This window comes from Lingula anatina, chromosome 7 (assembly GCF_051362555.1).
Source record: "Lingula anatina isolate TDL-2025a chromosome 7, LinAna3.0, whole genome shotgun sequence".
Lineage (NCBI taxonomy): Eukaryota > Metazoa > Brachiopoda > Lingulata > Lingulida > Lingulidae > Lingula > Lingula anatina.
Genome location: NC_141773.1, coordinates 18124348 through 18145996, shown reverse-complemented (window position 1 = coordinate 18145996; position 21649 = coordinate 18124348). Strand labels below are relative to the sequence as shown.

Below are 21649 nucleotides of genomic sequence, written 5' to 3'. Positions count from 1 at the left end.
TCATTATATATCATATTGCATCCAAATAAATAAAAAGATAAAGTTATTAAATGGAACATTAATCCAGTCAATCTTAGGTATTATGGATTTGTTTTAGTAGATTGTCTTGTGTACTTATCGTGTGCAATCGGTAGCCATTTTTCTTTCTAAACAAAAAACAAAAAAATGTTGTCAGTTTGTCGAAGTTGTTTTTCTGCAATAAGGAATAGGTTAACAATAATTGAACATGGCAGAGGATTCAGTGCACATGCTGCGGTAAACGAGGCGAAAGAACCTGACACAGCGCAACTTTTCACCCAGGAGCATAAGGAACTGCGGCGGTCATTAGGCAGGGTACAGAGTTCACAACATAATTTTTGAGTTTCAAGAAAGAAATAAGAACGTGGTGTCGGTAGCGTCATGTGTGAAAAATATTGGTACTTTTGCAGTATTCACCCACCCACCCTGTGACTCTCTCTCATTTTTAAAGTTCATCAAAATTAAGTCGTGGTTACTGTGAATGATCAATGTCTCTGCTATTCAAAGATATTAGTTTGGACGTTTACTAACTTAAAGTTATTTTTTATCTTTTTTAAATAAACTTTCAAGTTCTTTGACTAATGAAATACAGTATATTTCACCCCAGTGATAAACTCGACTCTCATGATATTTGGGAGACATAAAGTTTGAGGTAAAAATCATCTTGAAATTAGTAAATTAATTGCCAAACTACATGTAATTAATTTGTAGCTGAGACATTGCTCAAAGTCACCACACAAATTGATTCAGAAAAGATATTGAATATCACAGAGTTATGGGGGAGGGCTACCGCAAAACTGCCAAAATATTACCACACAAAATAGTTATATTGACTAATAGTCACTAAAATCACTTAAATAATTAAGACAGTATGGCCCCTTTTAATATACTTTGTAGAAAGTGTCACAAAACTGTTACCAATTATAATAATTTTAATTTTAATGCATATGGCTACTGAAACAGGTTGCATTTACTGTTTAAAATCGTTCAGTAGCAGAGGTCCACATGCAGTTCACTTCAGCTGCATATATATAAATTATTATATAATGGTTATTTGTATTTATCACTAGCAATTTGAAGCTCTAATCTTACACTTGTATGAGTTATGATTTTTACCAACAAAATATTTTGTGGCTTTTTTTTTTTGGTGGGGGGGGGGGGGGGGGTATTTTGCCACACCATGAAATATGGCAGACCTACAACTCATCATTTACCATGATTTGCTTATTTTTGATAACCTCAATCCAGATTCTTTGCTGTCGGCTAGTCAGGTACATGTAGAGTGGCTATGCATGACACTGTGTACAAACCATTTGTGGAACTTGTGCTGGTGTATTCATGTTCTAGTACCTCTACATTGTAATATTTACTGGTAATAATCAAAGAAAAAAATGACTTGTTATGTGGTTCTAGTAGATATTACTACTACCAGTACATAAATGCTGTTTTTGTGAACTGCTTTGTAATTTTTACAAACATTTTTTTTTTTTTTTTACAGCTGATTGAGCAAGACATCAACCCATATGTTGATGAATGGGAAGAAATGGGACAGTTCCCTGCTCATGAGGTGTTCAAGAAACTAGGTCAAGCAGGGTTCCTAGGAGTCACTAAACCTACAGGTGAGACAAACAGCAATCTGAGAATACATATTCATACATGTATAAAGGATAGAGATGGCCACAGAAATTAAGAATATTTTATTTATTTATTTTTTTTTTGTCTTCTGATGTTTTTATGTTTAATTGAAAAAAATACATATACCCAGAAAATATTCTGTGAGAATGTATTATAATATTATATGTACTTTTCTTACAGTTTTTGTAGATTTTGTCTTAATTACACACAATCAACTAACCTTGTCAATATAAATCTGTCATGGAGACATTATGTTTGTATACTGAAGCCATGCAATTTTTTCCCTGGGCACCACTTTTATAAGATTAAAAATGTTTCAAAACATCTGAGATATTAAATTTTATGTTACAGAGTATGGTGGTTTAGGTTTGGATTACACCTACAGTGTGGCAGTTGCGGAGGAGCTGGGGCATATCAACTGTGGTGGCGTTCCCATGGCAATAGGCGTACAGACAGATATGGCCACCCCCGCACTGGCAAGGTAACACTTATGTTGTCATGGTTAAGGTGACGGGAAATTTAAAATGAAAAACATGTTTGGAATATGGTTATTGTTGGGATACCTTTTTTTTTACTTTTTAAAAATTGTCTGAAAAACATTTTTGGTATTGTATTTTGGGATGACTAGAATTTTTTTTAAAAATCTGAAAACCTGATTGGATACATTGTTGAAATAATTGAATATGGTTGATAGTAAATATTGAGAGTGAAATATTAAAGATTCATTAAATAAAATGCACTCTACGGCAATTTTGAGCCAGTAATAAGCCTACTAGTACTAAATATGTTGCACTTTTTTCTGAAACAGTGATCAAAATTGCACCTTTTCTCAAATGTTTATGAAGTTTGTATGGAATTTTTATCTTAATTATGAAAAAGATCCAAAGTGTGACCTAAAGGGAACAGTGTAAATGCATGATTTATCAAATGCATCAAACTATGTACAGTTATATATTGACAAGGTTCTCATATATATTCACTTCTGCTGGCCTGGGTTGGATTGGTAGAATCTGTGTTTAAATATACATGTGATAGAAACATGTATTATTTAGAATGAATTCATACATAGTGGTGTGTAGTATACCGGTAACTGATATAGCGTGGATTGAAAGTACGCATACGTAATGATATTCTGTTACCAAAGTAAAACAGATTTTGCATATAAAGTGTATATCTTTTAATCTAGAATCATAACCAAAAGGTTGAAATTTCATGTTTTATTTATCAGTTACGGTACTTTTCAGATTTGGAAGTGATGAGCTGAAGAGGCAGTTTCTGGAGCCGTCCATCGCTGGCGATGTTGTGGCTTGTCTTGGAGTCAGTGAGGCTGGTGCTGGCTCAGATGTTGCAAGTAAGATCCTGTTCCCACACCTATATTGATCTAGCAGGATCGAATTAAATATCTTTTAGCAGCTTCAGTAGGCGTGCCAGACATCTAAGCCATTTAAGCTGAATGCATGCAATTCAAGTCTCTTGTTGAACTATAACCCTGTTCTTTTCCCTGCAGCTGGGCCTAAGCTTCAAATGTAGGGTTTAACTCAAAGAGTACGATAGACTGAGCTTGCTTAACCCACTTCCTCAGATGGTTCATATTTGATAAGTGTCGCTGATCGGGTTGTGATTTTCAGACTATTTCAACTCAAACAACCTTTATTTGACTAGTGCTTATTGACCTGACCCATATCCTCAACCATTTTATGTGTTTTGCATTTTCTTAGTCTTCTTCTATGTTGTATATCTGAATATACCAGTATGTATATATGGTTTTGCTTTCTCTCTGTGGTTTTTAATTCACTAGGTATAAAGACAACAGCAGTGAAGAAAGGGGATGATTATGTGATTAATGGCGGTAAGATGTGGACTACCAATGGGTTCCAAGCTGACTGGATGTGTCTCCTCGCCAACACCAATGAAGGGCCGCCACATCAGAACAAGTCCCTTATCTGCTTACCTATGGATGCTAAAGGTAAGGCTTTAATGTGACTAATATCTGGTGGTGAGATGTGTGACTTGCACCCTGAAATACAGAGTGTACTGTCCTCTGTATTAGTAAAAACTAAAAGTTGATATTATATGCTGAACTTAAGGGTAAATAAGAAACATCAGATCAAAAACTGAGAAATCTCTCTCTCTCTCTCTCTCTCTCTCTTGATAATAATTTGCAAAGACAATTTATGAATAAATTTATCAATACAAATCTAACTTAAACATTTCATGTATACTAAGAAATTTTTTGCAGCATAATGGCAATGCATTAAGAAATAAATTAAGGCTTTCGAGACCAAAAACTAACTCTATCTTCATATTTTCCATCATGAACTATTTCTACATTTCAATAGGTATCAACTTATCCAAGAGGATAGACAAAATGGGCATGCGCTGCTCAGACACTGCTCAGATCTTTTTTGAAGATGTCCACGTGCCCCAGAGTTATGTGGTGGGAGAGGAGGGTCAGGGGTTTACCTACCAGATGATACAGTTTCAGGAGGAAAGAATGTGGGCTGCCGCTTCAAGTAAAGGCTAGATTTTATATTTAAAATGTTGTTTATTTATTTAATAATATTTATTTAATTTTATTTACTGATTTATTTGTTTTTTATATTTATTTATTTATTTATTTATTTATTTATTTATTTGTTTATTTTATATTTATTTATTCATTCTTTCATTTTTTTCAATTATTATTATTGTTATTCTTTTTGTGCTGCTCTTAAATGTAGAAATATGTGATGAAAGGACTACAAAGGATGGATTGTCTTGTTCTTCAGTTCTGGTTACCTTGTAGATGTTTGTAGATCACAGATACTTTCTTCATTTGATCAGCTTATTTCACCACTAACACCTAAATGAGTAATTAATCTTTTAATGCAGACCCATATAGAACACAGCAGACAGTACTTCTGAATCAGTAACTGTTCTGAATAGTTTAACATGTGTCTTGTTGTTACCAGTACTCCAGACTCTACAGAACATCATTCAAGCTACCATAGAGTACACCAAGGAGAGAAAGGCCTTTGGTCAGCCCATACTTAACAACCAGAGTGTCCACTTCAGACTGGCTGAGCTGGAGACAGAGGTGGAGCTACTGAGGTCATTGCTGTACAGGACAGTAGGTGGGTGTGATCATTACCATACATGGTTGTAGGTGGGTGTGATCATTACCATACATGGTTGTAGGTGGGTGTGATCATTACCATACATGGTTGTAGGTGGGTGTGATCATTACCATACATGGTTGTAGGTGGGTCTGGTCATTAATGCACAGGGCTGTAAGTAGGTGTGACCATTACCTTACAGGACATAAAGAGTGTGTGGTCATTACAATACATGTCTGAAGGTGGGTGTGGTCTTTACTGTACAGGGATTGGGCAAGGTTGTTACTTTATATGAGGATGACTTGCGATTATTATTATTATTATTATTATTATTATTACTGTCATGTGTAATGACTGTCTCATTCATTACTCCAGGTCTTTATGTCCAAGGCCAAGATGTGACCAAGTTTGCCTCTATGTGCAAGCTGAAGGTTGGAAGACTTGGTAGAGAAGTGGCAGATAGCTGTCTGCAGTACTGGGGAGGGATGGGGTTCACAAATGAGGTGTTGGTCAGTAGATTATACAGGTAAGGGCGCATTCCCATAGATTTCAGATCGATCTATCCCCGTGGGGAGTCTGACTAGATTACTGTCAGATAATCCAGATTAAATGTCCGTCCCACCTACTACAAACTGTAAGGGGGTAATTAACTTTCGTGCCCCCTCGGCTGACAGCTATTTAGCGTGAACCCCCATGGAGTTAGGTCGATCTAGTTGGATCGATCTAATCTCTGGGAATGGGGTCTAAGTGTGGGTCAGTGGACTGTACAGTTAAGCAGTGGTCAGGGGTCAATTTATTTTAGGCAAGCATTGGTCAGAATTACATGAAAAATAAATTTGCTTTGGAATTTATAGGAGGTAAATTTTATATGGTAAGAAATGTGTCCATGCTTTTTGAAAGCAAGCTGAAATCATTCATTCCACATTTTCATTTTGAAATACAATTCATATTGGTTCCTGTAGTGAAACTATTGCTCATTGTAGTGGTGTGGCATAGCTAGAGATAGTTTAGAAGGGGTTTTTGGTATCAGAAATATTTGAGATGTGTTAAACCATATGAGGCCTTATTAGTTGACAAAATTTTTCCATATTGTCATTGTTTTACAGGGACTTCAGGTTGATAAGCATTGGGGGCGGTGCTGATGAAGTGATGCTGTCAATCATATGCAAATACATGAACACCCTCCCCAAGATGCCACAGAAGAAGTGATGTGCAGGATGAATGGACTTCAGTCTTACAGAAGTACATAAATAATACATATCAGTATTCAATCACATTTATCAGGGTTAATTATTATCAACTTGACCATGAACCTATCCTAGTTCAGGTTAGGAAGAGGTCAATGGACCAGCAAATCACAACTACTTAACCAACAGTGCATACAAAGAATCTAAACAATGAGACATACGATCATCTTGAAGAATGGGGAATGAGGTCTACAGGAAGGTTACTCTATTATGAGAAAGCCAAATCTCACTAGGCTGCTTGGTCTCATATAGTGCCCATTATTTCTTGTGACCAGTTACAAATTCTACAATAGTATGGTTTTGTAAAATTGTCATAAAAATACAAAATATATCTGTGATTAAGATTAGTTCTGTGTCATATGAGAGAGAGAGAGAGAGAGAGAGAGAGAGAGTCTGTTTCCCTTCAATTTGTACAGGTAAGCCCCATCCTAGATTTTGACATACTTAGAGAGCATTCACATCAAGAAGAGCCGAGGTCTAGCAAGGCCGAGACCTAAATGTGGCGGACCTACTTGAAAGGAGAACCGTGTAATCCTTTAATGGTCTCTCAGTGACATTCATTGAGAGACCATCAAAGACCATCAATTTGTCCTGTAGGTGTTGGCCCATCCATTACATATTAGTATTTTTGAAACAGCCTCAAGTAAATGCTAAGTTTTATTTCTTATATCTGCTTATGGCAGAGAAAGGTGTAGAATAAAGGTTTATAAAAGTATACTGTGTTAAGAGGGATGCTCAAAGAACATGGCCAATAACAAAAAAATTCTGGTCTATATTTTAATATAATTAAAATTATTAATACTGTAAAAGCAAGTGACAGAGCATGGAAATTGATGCAAAATGTATTTATTGAAATATATTTTCTCAAGACCAATTTTTCACAAAAATAATGAAATTTTAAAACATTTTCAACAATTTTCCAGAGTTCTCTATGTACAGTCAGAAGTGCCTCATTCAAACACCTAAACATTTAATTTGCACATCACAATGTATCGTGAATGAGTGAATAAGTACAATGGTGGATATGCTGAACTGATTCGTGATGTTTTAACATTTGTAAATTTTGTGTAGTTCACGACTTTCAATTCATCAAAGTAGTAAGATCATCACAAAGTATCCTACATTTCAGTTTACGGTCCATGGTGCCTCATTAGAATTCATCATTTTTTATAATCTTTGGGTTAATGGAAAATTTAATTTATTTCAGCAAAAAAAAAAAAATAATAATAATTATAATTATAATAATAAGCATGCAAGCAGAGTAGGGAGCTCAAAAACACTGAACGAATGACAGAGAAGCTATTTAGAAAATGTTGATAACAAACATCATGCTACATGCATAAGTCGCATGATAAGTGGATTGTTTATAATCCATATTTAATTTAATAAAATATTGATTATAAACATCTTACTAGGTACATTGATTATAATCAATATTAATAAAATACTAATATTATAAACAATGTACCCAGTGTGATGGAGCTAGCTAACTCACAAAATCTTGTATGAAACTTTTGAACAGTGGTTTGCCATTAATTAAGGCATTTTGCTTAAAGGAAAAGCATACCCGCACAAAAACGAAGTAGATACTCCAGTGCAGTAGACTACTGCAATTATACTGCAAACATGCTTCAAATCTGCTTCGATGTGGGAGCTAATTAGCATATTTGAAACATGCTTCTATCATGCTGCTAATCTACTGCATTTATGCTCCTCCTCTGTACAAACCTATGCAATTTTTGAAGTAGAATTGCAGTAGGGTATACTGCATTTCTACTGCAAATATGCTCCACACCTCTACTGCGTTAATGCTTCTTTGCTACTTCGATACTACTGCATTTTCGTGCGGGTAGTCCTCGAGCACAGATCCTCTGTGAACATTGGCCAAAGCAACTATTCGTTTATAGTTAGGTTTAGGTTTCTGCATTGGCAACTGCTACTATTACCGCGAAATAGTAAACCAGGACCACGACTACCGCAATGATAGTTGTCACCATGCCAGCGATGCTTAGCCCCATGGCTACCTTCCCCTTGCTCCGGGCTCCCTCCACATCCCCGGCGCCGTAGTCGCTGTCCGATAAAACTGAAGAAAAAGAGAGAAATTTACGTATGTTAGTATATGTTATGTGTACTTCAAAGACGGGACTGCATCTTTTCTAATGAGAATCTCTGTGACTGGTATTATGGGTGTACATTACTGATATCTTTATATCTTGAAGTTCGATTTCACTGTCGTTTAATGACAGTGTGTGTGTGTGTGTGTGTGTGTGTGTGTGCGCGCGCGTGCATTTGGCGCAGCGGTGTCCACCAAATGAGGCCAATTTGCCTGAGATTAAATCATCTTTTGTTTGGGCGACGCATTTTCTCTTATAAAAATGTAAATTTCAAGCGAACTTTAGTGTGAACAGATACTGCTTATTATTATTTCATTTTAAAAGAAACAGTATCAAAGAGGGCTCGATACTAGAGGCCAGAATTATGAAATTAATTAATGATGGAATTAATTCCATGCAAAAATGCTCTCTGTACAGTAGGAAAAATGCCATGAAAAAGCCAGAGGCACATCTGTGAATATGTAGTAAAAAATCACTTGGACTCTCTATCTCTCTCTCTCTCTCTCTCTCTCTCTCTCTCTCTCTTTAACATTTTAGGAAGAAATTACTTGAAAAGATGAGAGCAATTATCCCCAAGGGCAGATTGCAGCACAGCAGCACAAAGATGGACAGCCCCAAGTAGTTGGGCGGCTTGATTTGAGTTGTGACGAACACAGTATTGGTTGTCGCAGGAGCGGGCTGGTTCACGATCACCTAATCGAAATAATGGCGAAAAAAGCTAATCAAATCCATACAGACCAAAGCTAAAAAAGTAGATTTTCAGTAATTATTCTATCAAAAACGAGTAGGTAACAATCATACGCAAGTGACCTGTTTTAATAAATGCACTTCAAAGTCTTGATATCAACGCGTCGCCCCGCCCGACCTCTTTTCACCCACCCTGATACAATTTTAGCTCCAAATCGCCCCAAGGAATACCCCATTACACACCTGTGTTTGAGGTGCAGACGGTGCAGGATTGTATGCGGGCGGAGGTCCTTGGTCGTACCCATAATGAGGGTTTTGCTGTGGATAAGCCTCCGGGTACGGTTTCTGCACGTATGCCATGGCGCAAATCTGAAACAGACAGGCAGAGAGTGATACCTTGATGAGAACTGAAACGACGCTAAAATCAGATAATCAGTGAATGTTATTTAATTATTTTTTTTTTTTTTATATATCTTATATTGCTTATTTATTTATTTATTCATGTGTGTGCGCGCGTGTATGTACGTGTAGTATAACGATATACAACTAACTATATACGTGTAGTATAGTGTTAGCTGTAGGCCTAATAACTTTGCAATTCTACCGGTAGATGTCCCTGTACTACGGGACCATTCCCACAGATATTTGGATCGATCTATCTCCCTGGGGAGTCTCACTAAATAACTGTCGGCTTAACCAGCTTAAATGGGGAATTAACTTTCATGCGCGCTCGGCTCCCTCTTGAGCTGATACAATTTAGCGTGAAACCCAAGGGAGTTAGGTCGATCCACCTGGAGGGATCTAAGTATGGGAACCTAGACTGGGTTCCCATACTTAGATCGATCCATCTGGATCGACCTAACTCCCTGGGGAGTCTCCCTAAATTGCTATCAAATAACCGGCATATATGTCTGTCACGCCTAGCGAATCACCTAGGAGGAAAAGATAATTACACCCTAACAGCTTTCCTAGGCGTGACTGACATTTAAGCCGGTCAAGTTGACATAATAGCAATAGTTAAAGTGGGTTTAAGAGCATCAATATGTATTGTAGTAATTGTGATATCTTTTTGAATTATTTCAATTATCTGAATCATATCTGAATGTCAAGAGATGCTACTGGTGCGGATGGCTCGAATGATAGAGCGCTCGCCTACTTTGTATGGCGCCGTGGGTTCGATTCCCAGGAACTTACATTTAATTATGTCTCCTCGCTTCGAACAGCTATAGTTGGTCTTATAAACGAAAATGGTGAGAGTACGGAAGTGCCCTAACCTTCCGCTTGCTTTGCAATGAGAAATATGGACGCCTACATTTTATATTTTCTTTCGAGTGTATATGTGTTTTTTATCAGCAAAATGGTAGATGCATTATTGAATACTTAAACGCACGAAAACCCCAATTTTCGGTATTTCGATGAGAATAAACCCTTTCAGTGACCTTAGGTGACTGCTTTAATGACCGACCCCGTGTTTAACTGTCTAAACTAGTGCAGTAAAACCAGGTTATCTTGGTTGGAGCTATAGAGACTCAATCTCTCGGTAAACATTAGCACAGTAAATCCCATACTTTGGGTTGGTTGTTATCTGAAGGCCACTCAGTTCTACGTATTTTGCCTACTCCGTCAGCATTTTACATTGTTAGTCCATGTGTAATTATTTTTCAAGTGTTGCATGAATCCAAGTTATTTTGTTAAAATACGAATATTGTGAACGGGTTCGTAAATATTTTTAATTTAGGCATTTTATACATTAACACATACTCCGTTCTACGCTAATCACTTTCTTAATGCCTCATACAAGGTACTGCATTAGCCTGAGTTCCTTGACAGCGCCTATAGATTGTCACGTCACTCGTGACTTGCTTAGCAACCAATGCTTTCATATTTTCCATTTATGAGTATCAAATAAGGGTCTGCCTGAGCTCACTTTGACAGGCGACCCATCTGAAACTTGAAAATTACCTTGAGAGCACGTCCACAATACCTACACCGATGAAGCTCAGTTCAAATTATTAAAAAAAATAGGGATATTAACAAAATTTTATAAATATTAAATTAACCCACTGCTTACCTTTTCTGGAAAAAATTATCAAAATCCGTCCTCAACGTTTTGAGTCGGCTGTTTACTAACAAACCAACAAAGGCAAAAACATGACCTGTTTAGCAGAGGTAATAATAATACGAATAACGACAGAGTACTTTACGCAGGTTCAGTTGCATGCACCAATTCCCACGTTTCAAAGCTAACGGTTAATTATTCTAACTCGCGGTGAAAGCGAAATAAAACTTATCGGTTTAATTTTTTTGAACGAACGGAAAGAAGAAAAGACAAACAACATCTGGCGGTTCAATATTATCCTCTACCAGGTCCACTGATTGGTTTTTCACTGGATATTCACAGATAACGTGTCTGGCTGTGGCTGGTGGAAAATGTGCCTACAATATCTGCCACCCTGGTGGAGGGTAGTTCAACATAACTTTATTATTATATTTGTACTAGAATTACGAACAAACGACATTTAAGATAAATTCGGGTCCTCTCTACCTAGGACTAAACGTAAGACCTATGCTAATTATACAGAAATAAAAGATTTGGACCCCTATACGCAGCTAAGGTTTTTTATCTCGGTTTTCTGCGTCACTATATCAAATGAACATGAATTTGATGCGGTGTGACGTTGAGGTAGATTAACCTGATTTTTTCCACCTTTATCTAATCTAAACACAGTTCTGATAAAAGAAAACATGCATATAAAATCGGTCCCTATAGTATTTTATCTAACTTTCCGGTTGGCACCAACCCTCAGTAGCCCAACAATTCATTACTTCCGATATCAGGGACCTTCAGAATAGTATACAAAATCAAAGAATATGGCATGCAACTAGAAAAGCACTCCGAGAGCGCAGACCTCCTCCAAGGCAGCAATTTTTTTATTATTATTGATTATTGATTGATTATTGATCCAGATCACCGCCAAAAACTAATCATCTGTTCCTTGGCCCATTTTTGACAGTTCCTGAAAATTTCATCAAAATCGGTCCATAACGTTTTGAGTTATGTTGATGACAGACAAACAAACAATCAAACAGACAAACAGGGTTGAAAACATAACCTCCTTGGAGGAGGTAAAAATTTTGTAACAGAGTACTAGCGCAGCCTGTGGTCAGAGAATAACGTTTCAGAAGTACTATTTGTCAAAGTTGTGAGCATCTTTGTCAGTTACAGTTAGTAACCACTTTTTTCCCGTGCCAAGTGACAGCCTGATTGCTCGACGAGAATAAGCTTAAAATTATTTAGCTTTACTGTGTAGTTATATTTTACGAAATTCCTCCTTACATATTTTAGAACAACGTGTTTGCGGTAAGGTGCTGCATGTATATTTGATCAACGTTTCAGAAGAGGTATGTTTCGCGTATACCGGTAGTTTAACCTGTCTTCTTGACATTATGTAAAAGAAATACAAACCACTGGACCATATCTCATTTCAAAGAATCTGCACACCCCATAACTTAATTCAAATTTCCCAAGACTGTGAACGAATAGGTTAATATAATGATTATCAAGCATTACGACTTGCAGGAATTTCAGTGGTTGTTTCACCAGGAAATGAAAAAAAAAAGAATGACGCTCTATCCTGTATACAGCAATGCAGCTTTCAATTTAATTCTTGTTTAAAGTTTGGTATATTCAGTGCAAGTCTGACATAAATGAGACAACAGAGTTGAACATATATCTTGTCCAGAACAATTCAGCTGTAGAGTGTACTTCGAAAAGCGGACAAAGAGTCTGAATCCTCATATTATTTGCGTTTGACGCAGTAGACGTATTAAAAGTCATAGGTTATTGTTTACTTTTGATGCATGTTAGAGCAGAAAATGAGAATAATGGCGGCTAAGTAACTTGCCAAACGCTTGGCCTACTCACCTGTGATAGTCAACTGCTTGATAAGTTCTACAGAGGCGGCGCTCTTAGCTGGGAGACGTGGCTGTTTAACGAGTCAGGTTATCTCAAGATTGCCAATCCCGCATCTGTGTAGATCTCGTGACTTCTACGTCATCGCCCCTTTTTCAGCGACTACATACCTGCGGCGTCTTTTCAAGATAACTAGATCATTTCATCTTTGAAAAGAAAAGAAAAGAAAACTGACTGGTTGTATATTAAAATCTCATTCATGTATTGCTACCGTAAAAGGTTGGTCATGGAGGTTAGGGTAATAAAAAGACTTTTAACAGGATTTCGACTGTAAAGTCGACGGAAAGTGAAACAAACTAAAAAATATTGAAATACCGTTTTCCAAGAATAACATTGGAATAAATTTCGTTTTTGCTTTAATCAAAAAGGATCACTTTTACTACTCATTACAAAGTAAGTACATTTTGTGATCAATTTGTAATCATGTCGCTGCTGTTTAACCCACAAAAACCTCCACTTTACATGTAGATGTTTCAACACCTAAATAATAATGAAGCACCTAAATAATAACCATTATCATGCCCAAAATATCTTCACAGATAAACGACTCGACGTGACCTTTATAACACCTCTTATCCGATATCTATTTATTGGGTCGTTGTGTTACAGTGATCAAATGTCTCATTCCCACTGCCGTCACTATATAGTAATGTTCAGACGCCTTTTTGAGCGTATGTCATATAACACTCTTTACATGTAGTGCAGACATAGAGACCATTCCCACAGATATTTGGATCGATCTATCTCCCTGGGGAGTCTCTCTAAATTGCTATCAAACTGACCGGCTTAAACGTCTGTCACGTCTATTAAAACTGTTAGGGGGTAATTTTCTTTACCCCTAGCTGATTCGGTAGGCGTGACAGACATTTAAGCTTCTTGAGCTGATAGCAATTTAGCGTGAACCCCCAGGGAGTTAGGTCGATCCAGATGGATCGATCTAAGTATGGACCCAGTCATACATGTTTGAACAAGGAACAATGACTAGATTCCCGTTCTTGCACCACATTTTAGATGTGTCATGGTGTATTATAATTTACTTCCTTTACTACGTAGTGATGTCAAAACACATGGAACAAGACGTGGTAGCTGTTCCCCTTGTGTTGATAAGATTTCATTGCAAATTTCATCAAATTTGGTCTATAACCTTTTGAGTTATGTTGATGACAGACAAACAAACAAGAGTGAAAACACAACCTCCTTGGAGGAGGTAAAAATCAAGGATACCCTTAATTTTAACCTCTACATACTATTAAACGTTAGCAATGCAAATATATCTTATTTTCTTGTTTTGATATCGCCATACAAAAAGACATTAGGTCATCGGAGAAAATGATAAGAGGGCTGTATTTTACGTCGGATACCCAGATTTGGCTCGTACAGCTGTAACAGAATGCGCGGCGTCCTCACCTATAGCTCACAGATAAAAACAGCTGACAATTCACTACATTTTTTTTTCGAATTAATTTCATTAATTTATTTACTTTTAAGTAAAATAAATGTAGCAGTGTCTTTTACAGTTTTCCAGAGTTCTGTGTGTACAAATTAAATTACGTTTTAAAAAACGTAATCACATTGCTTGTTTCAATTCTAATTTCTTAAAATGCAAGTGTGTGTGTATCCTACGGCATTTTGAGAAAATTTAAGATGGCCAGCATTTTCCATTGTAATTTATGGATTTCAACGACAAATGCCAGGGAGATACAGTTTTTGCTGTGAAATGAAGTTAATTCCCGATTAGGCACTTAATGGATTCCCCGCGGGGTTTACGCAACAAGAATTTAAGTGGGTCGGCCATATTTGATCCGAGGAAATGTTAGACTGGGTTCCCATGCCTAGACCGATCTAACTGCATCGACCCTTCTCGCTAAACTGCTTTTAGCTTAAACGGCTTAGATATCTGGCACGCCTACTGAAGCGGTAAACGATACTTAATTACCCTCTAACAGCTTCAGTGGGCGTGTGAGACATCTAAACCGCTTTATTTAATAGCAATTTAGCGAGAATCCCCTTGGTGATGGATCGATTCAAAGTTAGTATGATGGGTTCTGGGAATGATCTCTTAGCCTGCTGTTTTGCATGCGCTCTTAGCTGGATGCGTGTGAGACAGTTAAGCTGATCACACTGATTGCACTTTAGCGACAATAACTGCAAAGGTGGATCCACCCAGCTGGTAAGATGAATCTGGATGCGCCTTAAGATTGGAATTCAAATACTTTGGCCTTTAACGAAATAAAAAGTCGTGTGCCCTCGTCTACAGTATCAGTGAGTATAGGCAGATTAAAAAAATAACTGGCAAATCCTTATATTTTATTTACATATTTATTTGATAATTGTAACAGTTTTTTACAATATCTCAGATGTTTCTATATACTATTTTAAATATCTTTTTAAACGAGTAATCACATTGCTTGACAAAATTTCAGAAATCGCATAAAAATAAAGTAAAAAGAAAAAAGACAATTGTGTAAATATATAAAAAGATTCATGTTTTCATTCAAAATGTTAATCATTTGTGTTATTGAAGATTCTAAGAAAAGAAGAAGGGTAGACTAAACACAAAACATCTTCACGTTATTAGGAGCTCATTACGATTGTCGTCGCTTTCATTTGATATCATTTTCAACAATTTTCCACAGTTCTCTATGTACAGTCAGAATTGCTTCGTTCAAACACCTTTATATTTAACCTTATTTATTTCCCACATCACAATGTATAAAGAATGAGTGGATAAGAACAATGGTGGAAATGTCGAACTGGCTCGTATTGTTTTAACATTTGTAAGTTTTGTGTAATTCACGACATTCAATTCTTCAAAGTAGTAAGGTGATCACAAAGTATCCTACATTTCAATTTAAAGTCCATGGTGTCTCATTAGAATTCATCATTTCTTTATAATCCTTGGGTTAATGGAAAATTAAATTTATTTCAACAAAATGATAATTATAATTATAATAATAAGCACGCAAGCAGAGTAGGGAACTCAAAAACTGAAAGAATGACAGAAAAGCTATTAAGAAAATATTGATAATAAATATCATACTACATGCATAATTGCAATGTTTGTAATCGATATTGATAAAATACTGATTATAAACAATATACCCAGTATCATGTAGGTAGCTTTCTCACAAAATCTTACATGAAACTTTTTGAACAGTGGTTTGCCATTGATTAAGGCATTTTACGTAAAGGAAAAGTATAGTCCTCAAGCACAGATCTTCTTCTGCGAACATAAGCCAAAGCAACTATACGTTAACAGTTAGGTTTCGTTATTGATTTCATTGACAGCTACTGCAAATACCGCGAAATACCAAATCAGGACCACGACTACCGCAACGATAGTTGTCACCATGCCAGCGATGTTTAGCCCCATGGCTATCTTCCCCTTGCTCCGGGCTCCCTCCACATCTCCGGCGCCGTAGTCGCTGTCCGATAACACTGAAGAGAAAGAAAGAAATTCACGTATCTTAGTATATATTGTGTGTAATTTAAGGACCGGACTGTATATTTTCTAAAGAGAATCTCTGTGACTGCTATTATGGGTGTACCGTGCATGACTGATATCTTTATAAATTGAAGTTCGATTTCACTGTTGTTGAATGTGTGTGTGTGTGTGTGTGTGTGTGCGTGTGCGTGCAATTTGCCTAAGATTAAATCATCTCGTGTTTGGGCGACGCATTTTCTCGTATAAAAATGTAAATTTCAAGCGAACTTTAGTGTGAACAGATACTGCTTATTATAATTTAATTTTAAAAGAAACAGTATTAAAGAGCGCTCCATACTAGAGGCCAGAATGATGAGATTAATTCCATGCAAAAATGCTCTCTGTACAGTAGGAAAAACGCCATGAATTAGCCAGAGGGATAGCTGTGAATATGTAGTAAAAATCACTTCGACTCTCTCTCTCTCTCTCTCTCTTTCTCTCTCCTTTTTTGACATTTTAGGCAGAAATTACTTGAAAAGACGAGAGCAATTATCCCCAAGGGGCAATTGCAACACAGCAGCACAAAGATGGACAGCGCAATGTAGTTGGGCGGCTTGACGTGAGTTGTAACGAACACAGTATTGGTTGTCGCAGGAGCGGGCTGGTTCACGATCACCTAATCGAAATAATGGCGAAAAAAGCTCATGAAATCCATACAAACCAATGCTAAAATGTAGATTTTCAGTAATTATTCTATCAAAATCGTGTAGGTGACAATCATACGTGTTTTAATAAATGTACTTTAAAGTCCTGATACATGTATCAAGGCGCCACCCCCCCTCCCCCACCCCCTCCTTCTTTCACGCAACCACACAAAACTTTAGGTTAAGTTTCTGAACAGATGCGCTTAAAATCGTCTCGCCCCAAGGAATACCCCATTACACACCTGTGTTTGAGGTGCAGACGGTGCAGGATTGTATGCAGGCGGTCCTTGGTCGTACCCATAGTGTGGGTTCTGCTGTGGATAAGCCTCCGGGAACGTTCTCATGGGTTGTGCCATGTTGCCGAGCTGAAACAGAAAGACAGAGTGATACTATGATATGAGGACTGAAACGTCACTAAAATCAGAAGCGAATGTTAGTTAATTATTTTTTTATCAATATATATATTTTATTGTTTATTTATTTATTCATGTGCGTGCACGCGCGTGTGTAAGTGTAGTATCATAGATGTAAACACACTTGTAAACACTTTGATATTCTACCGGTAGATGTCGCACGGTCGCTATAATTGAGTTCGTCACAGAATAAAGATAAGAGAACAAAGGAAGAATTTGAACAATGTTATTTTCATTACATCATGGCCGCTGCTTGTTTGAGGTAAACTTGTGACCTATTTCGACTGAAATCTCCTCGTATGTAATCTTAACCCTGCTCGACCTAAATACTGATTTTATGAAGATACGAATTAAAGATATAATAGGCGTACACTTCTACGTATGTTTTTATCAAAATACCGTAACTACGCAATATGGTTATCCTGGATTTCACTTACGATAAAAAAAATCATACCAAATGATGTCAGATAAACTTCTTCCCTATGAAATTTTCACATACCGCATGCTATTGAAAGACAAAATTAGGATATTATCAAAATTATACGATACATTTTGATATCTTTGTGTCACACGTACGCTTCCTGGTCCTTAAAACAAACACCCCTTGATGCCAAAGTCCTCTCCATTAACTTTGGTCAACTGATATTTTTATTATCGGGAACAGATATGCGAACTTCACCGTTCAACTGCTGACAAGATATAGTCTCATTAAAGGTTTGTGTAAAGTGATACTTGTATTTACCTGGTTATATTTCGCCTTAGGCAGAGCGAATTTTCTTAAATTCCATTTATGAAGGATAGCGAAAAGATGGTAAGGCCAAACCCCTAAAAAACCTAAGTCGAGAGCCTTGGTAAAGCTCGTGGCGTGCGTTGGACGCTCTAGACAAGCAGAGGCAAGTCATAGTGAGTTTTACATCTTGGGCGTATTGTTTTCACATTCTGAACGAATGTCTGTCGATACTGATAAGAATTTAAAAAATTGTCTTTATCTCTGATTTTTGTACTTAGAAGGCAACACGTGCATTGTTGATATATTCCTTTTTTCTTACGACAAAAATAATTTTGAAACAAAGTAATTATTATTTTGTTAAGCTGTACTGTTTTCACAGACTGAACTGTACTTTGAAATATGGCATTTCTGCCCTAAATTTACATCTGCCATGATCTCCACATTAATTTGACGACTACCTCGGCATCAAATCTCAGGACAATCGAAAATTTTAGTAAATCATTATACTGAAAAGTTGAGACTAAATGTCATCAATTGATTATGAATTGAAATGAAGACAAAGCTGCGCCAAGTGGCAATGAAACCAGGCCCTTGGTTATCATAAATAGAGATATTTAAAGTGGTTTTAAAAAGTGCACTCAAGTGCATCACTATTTAATGTAGTTATTGTGATACTTTATTTTATCTGAATTCTCTGAATCATATCTGAATGTCAAGAGATGCTACTGGTCCGAATGGCTCAAATGGTACAGCGCTCGCCTACTGCATGGCGCCGTGGGTTCGAACCCCAGGGACTTACCTGCTATCTCCTCGCCTTGCACAGCTATAGTTGGTCTTAAAAGCGAAAATGGTGAGAGTATGGAAGCAGAGTATGGAAATACACTAACCTTTACAAGGAGAAATATGGCCGCCTACATTTTTTTCTTTCGAGGGGATTTTTGATGTTTTTATCAGCAAAATGGTATTTTGTACATTAAAACATATTCCGTTCTACGCCAATCACGTTCTTTATGCCTCGTACAAGGCAATATTTCGTCTACTTGGAGTCAGACTTCATCAGGCTGGTAAGACCAGGCAAATATAGACAAAAGAATCTTCACAAGTCTATTGCAATAACATAGCTAATGAAACTGTTCTACATTGGGGAGAGGTATTTTTATATTTTCTCGTATACCGGTAAATTAAGCTGTCCTCTTGACATTGTCTAAAAGCTATACATATCACTGGGTCATCTCATTTCAAAGTTTCTACAAACCCCATAACTTAATTCAAATTTTTCTCAAGACTGTAGACGAATCGGTTAATACAAGTCATATAAAGCAGAATGCCCTGTAGGAATCTAATGGTTGTTTTACCAAAAAATGAAAAAAATAAATGGCAAAACAAACAAAAAGCGAGGCTCTACCCTATTAAGCAATGCAGCTTTCATTATTCCTTTTTAAAGTTTGGTTTTGGTATATTGAGTGCAAGTCTAATATAAATGAGAAAATTTATACCTTTATTGTTCAGAGTAATTCAGCTTTACTTTGCAAAACAGACAGAATCTGAACCCTCGTTTTATTTGCATTTGACCCATTACAGTAGATGTACTAGGTCACTTTTTACTTTTGATACATGTTAGAGTAGAAAATGAGAATAAGAAACTTGCCAAACGCTTGGCGTACTCACCTGTAACAGTCGACTGCTTGACGAGTTCTATAGAAGCGGCACCCTTAGCTGAGAGACGAGGCTGTTTTGGTTATCTTAGGATTGCCGATCCCACACCCCTGTAGATCTCGTGACCTTTACGTCATCGCCCCTTTTACAGCGACTATATACATGGAACGTCTTTTCAAGATAACTAAGTTATTTAATCTTCGAAAAGAAAACAGCACTGGCTGGTTGTATATTTAAAATCACATTCATGCAATGTCACCTTAAAAGGTTGTTCATGGAGGTTTGGGTAATAAAAATAGACTTTTAACATGATTTCGTCTGTAAAGTCGACCGAAAGTGAAACTAATCAAAAAAAATTGAAATACCGTTTTCCCAGAACAACTTCTGAATAAACTTTGTTTTTTTCTTTAATGAAATGGGTCACTTAAACTATTTTAGGATAAAAGAAAGTACATTTTGTGATCAATTTGTAATCCTGTCGCTGTTGTTTAACCCACAAAAACCTCCACTTCACATGTATATGTTTCAACACGAGCGTACAAGTAGCACCTAAATAATAACCATTATCATGCTTAAAATGTCTTCACAGATAAATGATTCGACTTGACCTTTATAACACCACTTATCCGATATCTATTTATTGGGTCGTTGTGTTACAGTGATTAAATGGCTCATTCCCACTGCCGTCACTGTATAGTATGTACGCTCTTTTTTTTTTTTTTTTTTTTTTTTTTTTTTTTTTTTTTTTTTTTTTTTTTTTTTTGAGCGTCTGCCATATACGTATAATACTCTTTATATTACATGTAGTGCAGACATACATGTATATGTATAAACAAGGAACAATGACTAGATTGCCGTTCTTCGGCACTCAGATATTGCACAACATTTATAGATGTGTCATGGTGACATATAATCTACTTCCTTTACTACGTAGTGATATCAAAACACATGGAACAAGATGTGGTAGCTGTTCCCCTTGTGTTGATAAGATTTCGTTGGACATAAAATTGTTAACCACAATCGGACGACCTCTCTCGGTTTAAAGGCAGTGCGAAATGATTGCGATTTACTAAGAAGCAAATCTAGGAGGAAAGTTGGGGTAGAGAAAAATAAGCAAGATGGACTGAAATTTAACAACAAATTATAAAAAGCAGTCTTATTGACTGAAATTTAACAACACATTATAAAAAGCAGTCTTTGTTCCAAAACTGGTCCGGTGAGATCGACAACGAACAATCGAATTAGTCAACCAGCAATTGATTGAGTTAAATATTTATCTGTGTAGATCAACATAAATATGAATGAAAACGACGAAGCTTTTGGCATATGCCCCTTATCCAGGGACTGATGAATGAATAATTAAACAAAAGTCAAGGATACGCGATACATGGACAACAACCTGCTTCGTCCATGCGTGACGTTAAGTGCACGTGACGTAAAAGCACGTGCTGATGATTGAACGTCGTACAATGTATAAATATTTTGTAAAATTGAATAAATCGATAATTTAAAAAAAAAGGAAATTAATAAAACATAAATTAATCATGTACTTACTTCATTCCATTGTAGGGATTACTTTGATAATAACAACCAATAAAATACAAAGAGGGCACAACATATGTGACGACGTTACTGACTTTGACTTACTTGTTACGCAAGGTAAGAACTTAACAACTACCATGTTCCTTCATATCCTTTATTATCACTTTCTAACTACGCTATCTACAATTTATAAGTTTTTCCAGTTTACATAACATTCTGCGCTTAAGTACAACAAGGTCATGTCAATCAAGTCAAGTAACACTACTTAACACTCCCTACTCCTTGTTCATTCGTGGCTGTCAATTACTAACATTACACATACAAGGATGCCCTTAATTCTAACCTCTACATACTATTAAACGTTAGCAATGCAAATATATCTCATTTTCTAGTTTTGATTTGGCCATACAA

General features: G+C 36.6%; 3 protein-coding genes across 3 annotated transcripts; 1 reads left to right on the top strand and 2 right to left on the bottom strand.

The window, feature by feature from the left end:
- Nucleotides 1–110: 110 nt before the first annotated feature.
- On the top strand, nt 111–6337 carry LOC106151676 (putative acyl-CoA dehydrogenase 6). The gene is made up of 9 exons (XM_013525043.2): nt 111–333; nt 1517–1637; nt 2005–2134; nt 2898–3004; nt 3452–3619; nt 3993–4166; nt 4605–4766; nt 5124–5274; nt 5855–6337. Exons 1-9 carry the CDS (start codon nt 166–168, stop codon nt 5955–5957), a joined length of 1284 nt encoding a protein of 427 aa, XP_013380497.2. The 5' UTR covers nt 111–165; the 3' UTR covers nt 5958–6337.
- Nucleotides 6338–6825: 488 nt separating this feature from the next.
- On the bottom strand, nt 6826–12857 carry LOC106151679 (uncharacterized). The gene is made up of 5 exons (XM_087016753.1): nt 12722–12857; nt 9040–9165; nt 8658–8802; nt 7848–8078; nt 6826–7561 (listed from the first exon to the last, which is right to left on the bottom strand). The coding sequence occupies exons 2-4, from the start codon at nt 9154–9156 to the stop codon at nt 7909–7911; spliced, it is 432 nt and encodes a 143-aa protein (XP_086872879.1). The 5' UTR covers nt 9157–9165; nt 12722–12857; the 3' UTR covers nt 6826–7561; nt 7848–7908.
- A 2200-nt stretch (nt 12858–15057) lies between these two features.
- LOC106163221 (uncharacterized) lies at nt 15058–19825 on the bottom strand. The gene is made up of 4 exons (XM_087016752.1): nt 19709–19825; nt 17140–17262; nt 16725–16869; nt 15058–16207 (listed from the first exon to the last, which is right to left on the bottom strand). Exons 2-4 carry the CDS (start codon nt 17251–17253, stop codon nt 16029–16031), a joined length of 438 nt encoding a protein of 145 aa, XP_086872878.1. The 5' UTR covers nt 17254–17262; nt 19709–19825; the 3' UTR covers nt 15058–16028.
- Nucleotides 19826–21649: the final 1824 nt, after the last annotated feature.

Excerpts from the sequence above, each read along its gene's own strand:
- LOC106151676 (XM_013525043.2), top strand. The coding sequence starts at position 166 with ATGTTGTCAGTTTGTCGAAGTTGTTTTTCTGCAATAAGGAATAGGTTA. Across the intron at positions 4,167-4,604 it reads AATGTGGGCTGCCGCTTCAA|TACTCCAGACTCTACAGAAC; the intron begins GTAAAGGCTAGA and ends TGTTGTTACCAG. Across the intron at positions 4,767-5,123 it reads ATTGCTGTACAGGACAGTAG|GTCTTTATGTCCAAGGCCAA; the intron begins GTGGGTGTGATC and ends TCATTACTCCAG.
- LOC106151679 (XM_087016753.1), bottom strand. The coding sequence starts at position 9,156 with ATGGCATACGTGCAGAAACCGTACCCGGAGGCTTATCCACAGCAAAAC. Across the intron at positions 8,803-9,039 it reads CGTCTGCACCTCAAACACAG|GTGATCGTGAACCAGCCCGC; the intron begins GTGTGTAATGGG and ends TATTTCGATTAG. Across the intron at positions 8,079-8,657 it reads AATTGCTCTCATCTTTTCAA|TTTTATCGGACAGCGACTAC; the intron begins GTAATTTCTTCC and ends CTTTTTCTTCAG.
- LOC106163221 (XM_087016752.1), bottom strand. The coding sequence starts at position 17,253 with ATGGCACAACCCATGAGAACGTTCCCGGAGGCTTATCCACAGCAGAAC. Across the intron at positions 16,870-17,139 it reads CGTCTGCACCTCAAACACAG|GTGATCGTGAACCAGCCCGC; the intron begins GTGTGTAATGGG and ends TATTTCGATTAG. Across the intron at positions 16,208-16,724 it reads AATTGCTCTCGTCTTTTCAA|TGTTATCGGACAGCGACTAC; the intron begins GTAATTTCTGCC and ends CTTTCTCTTCAG.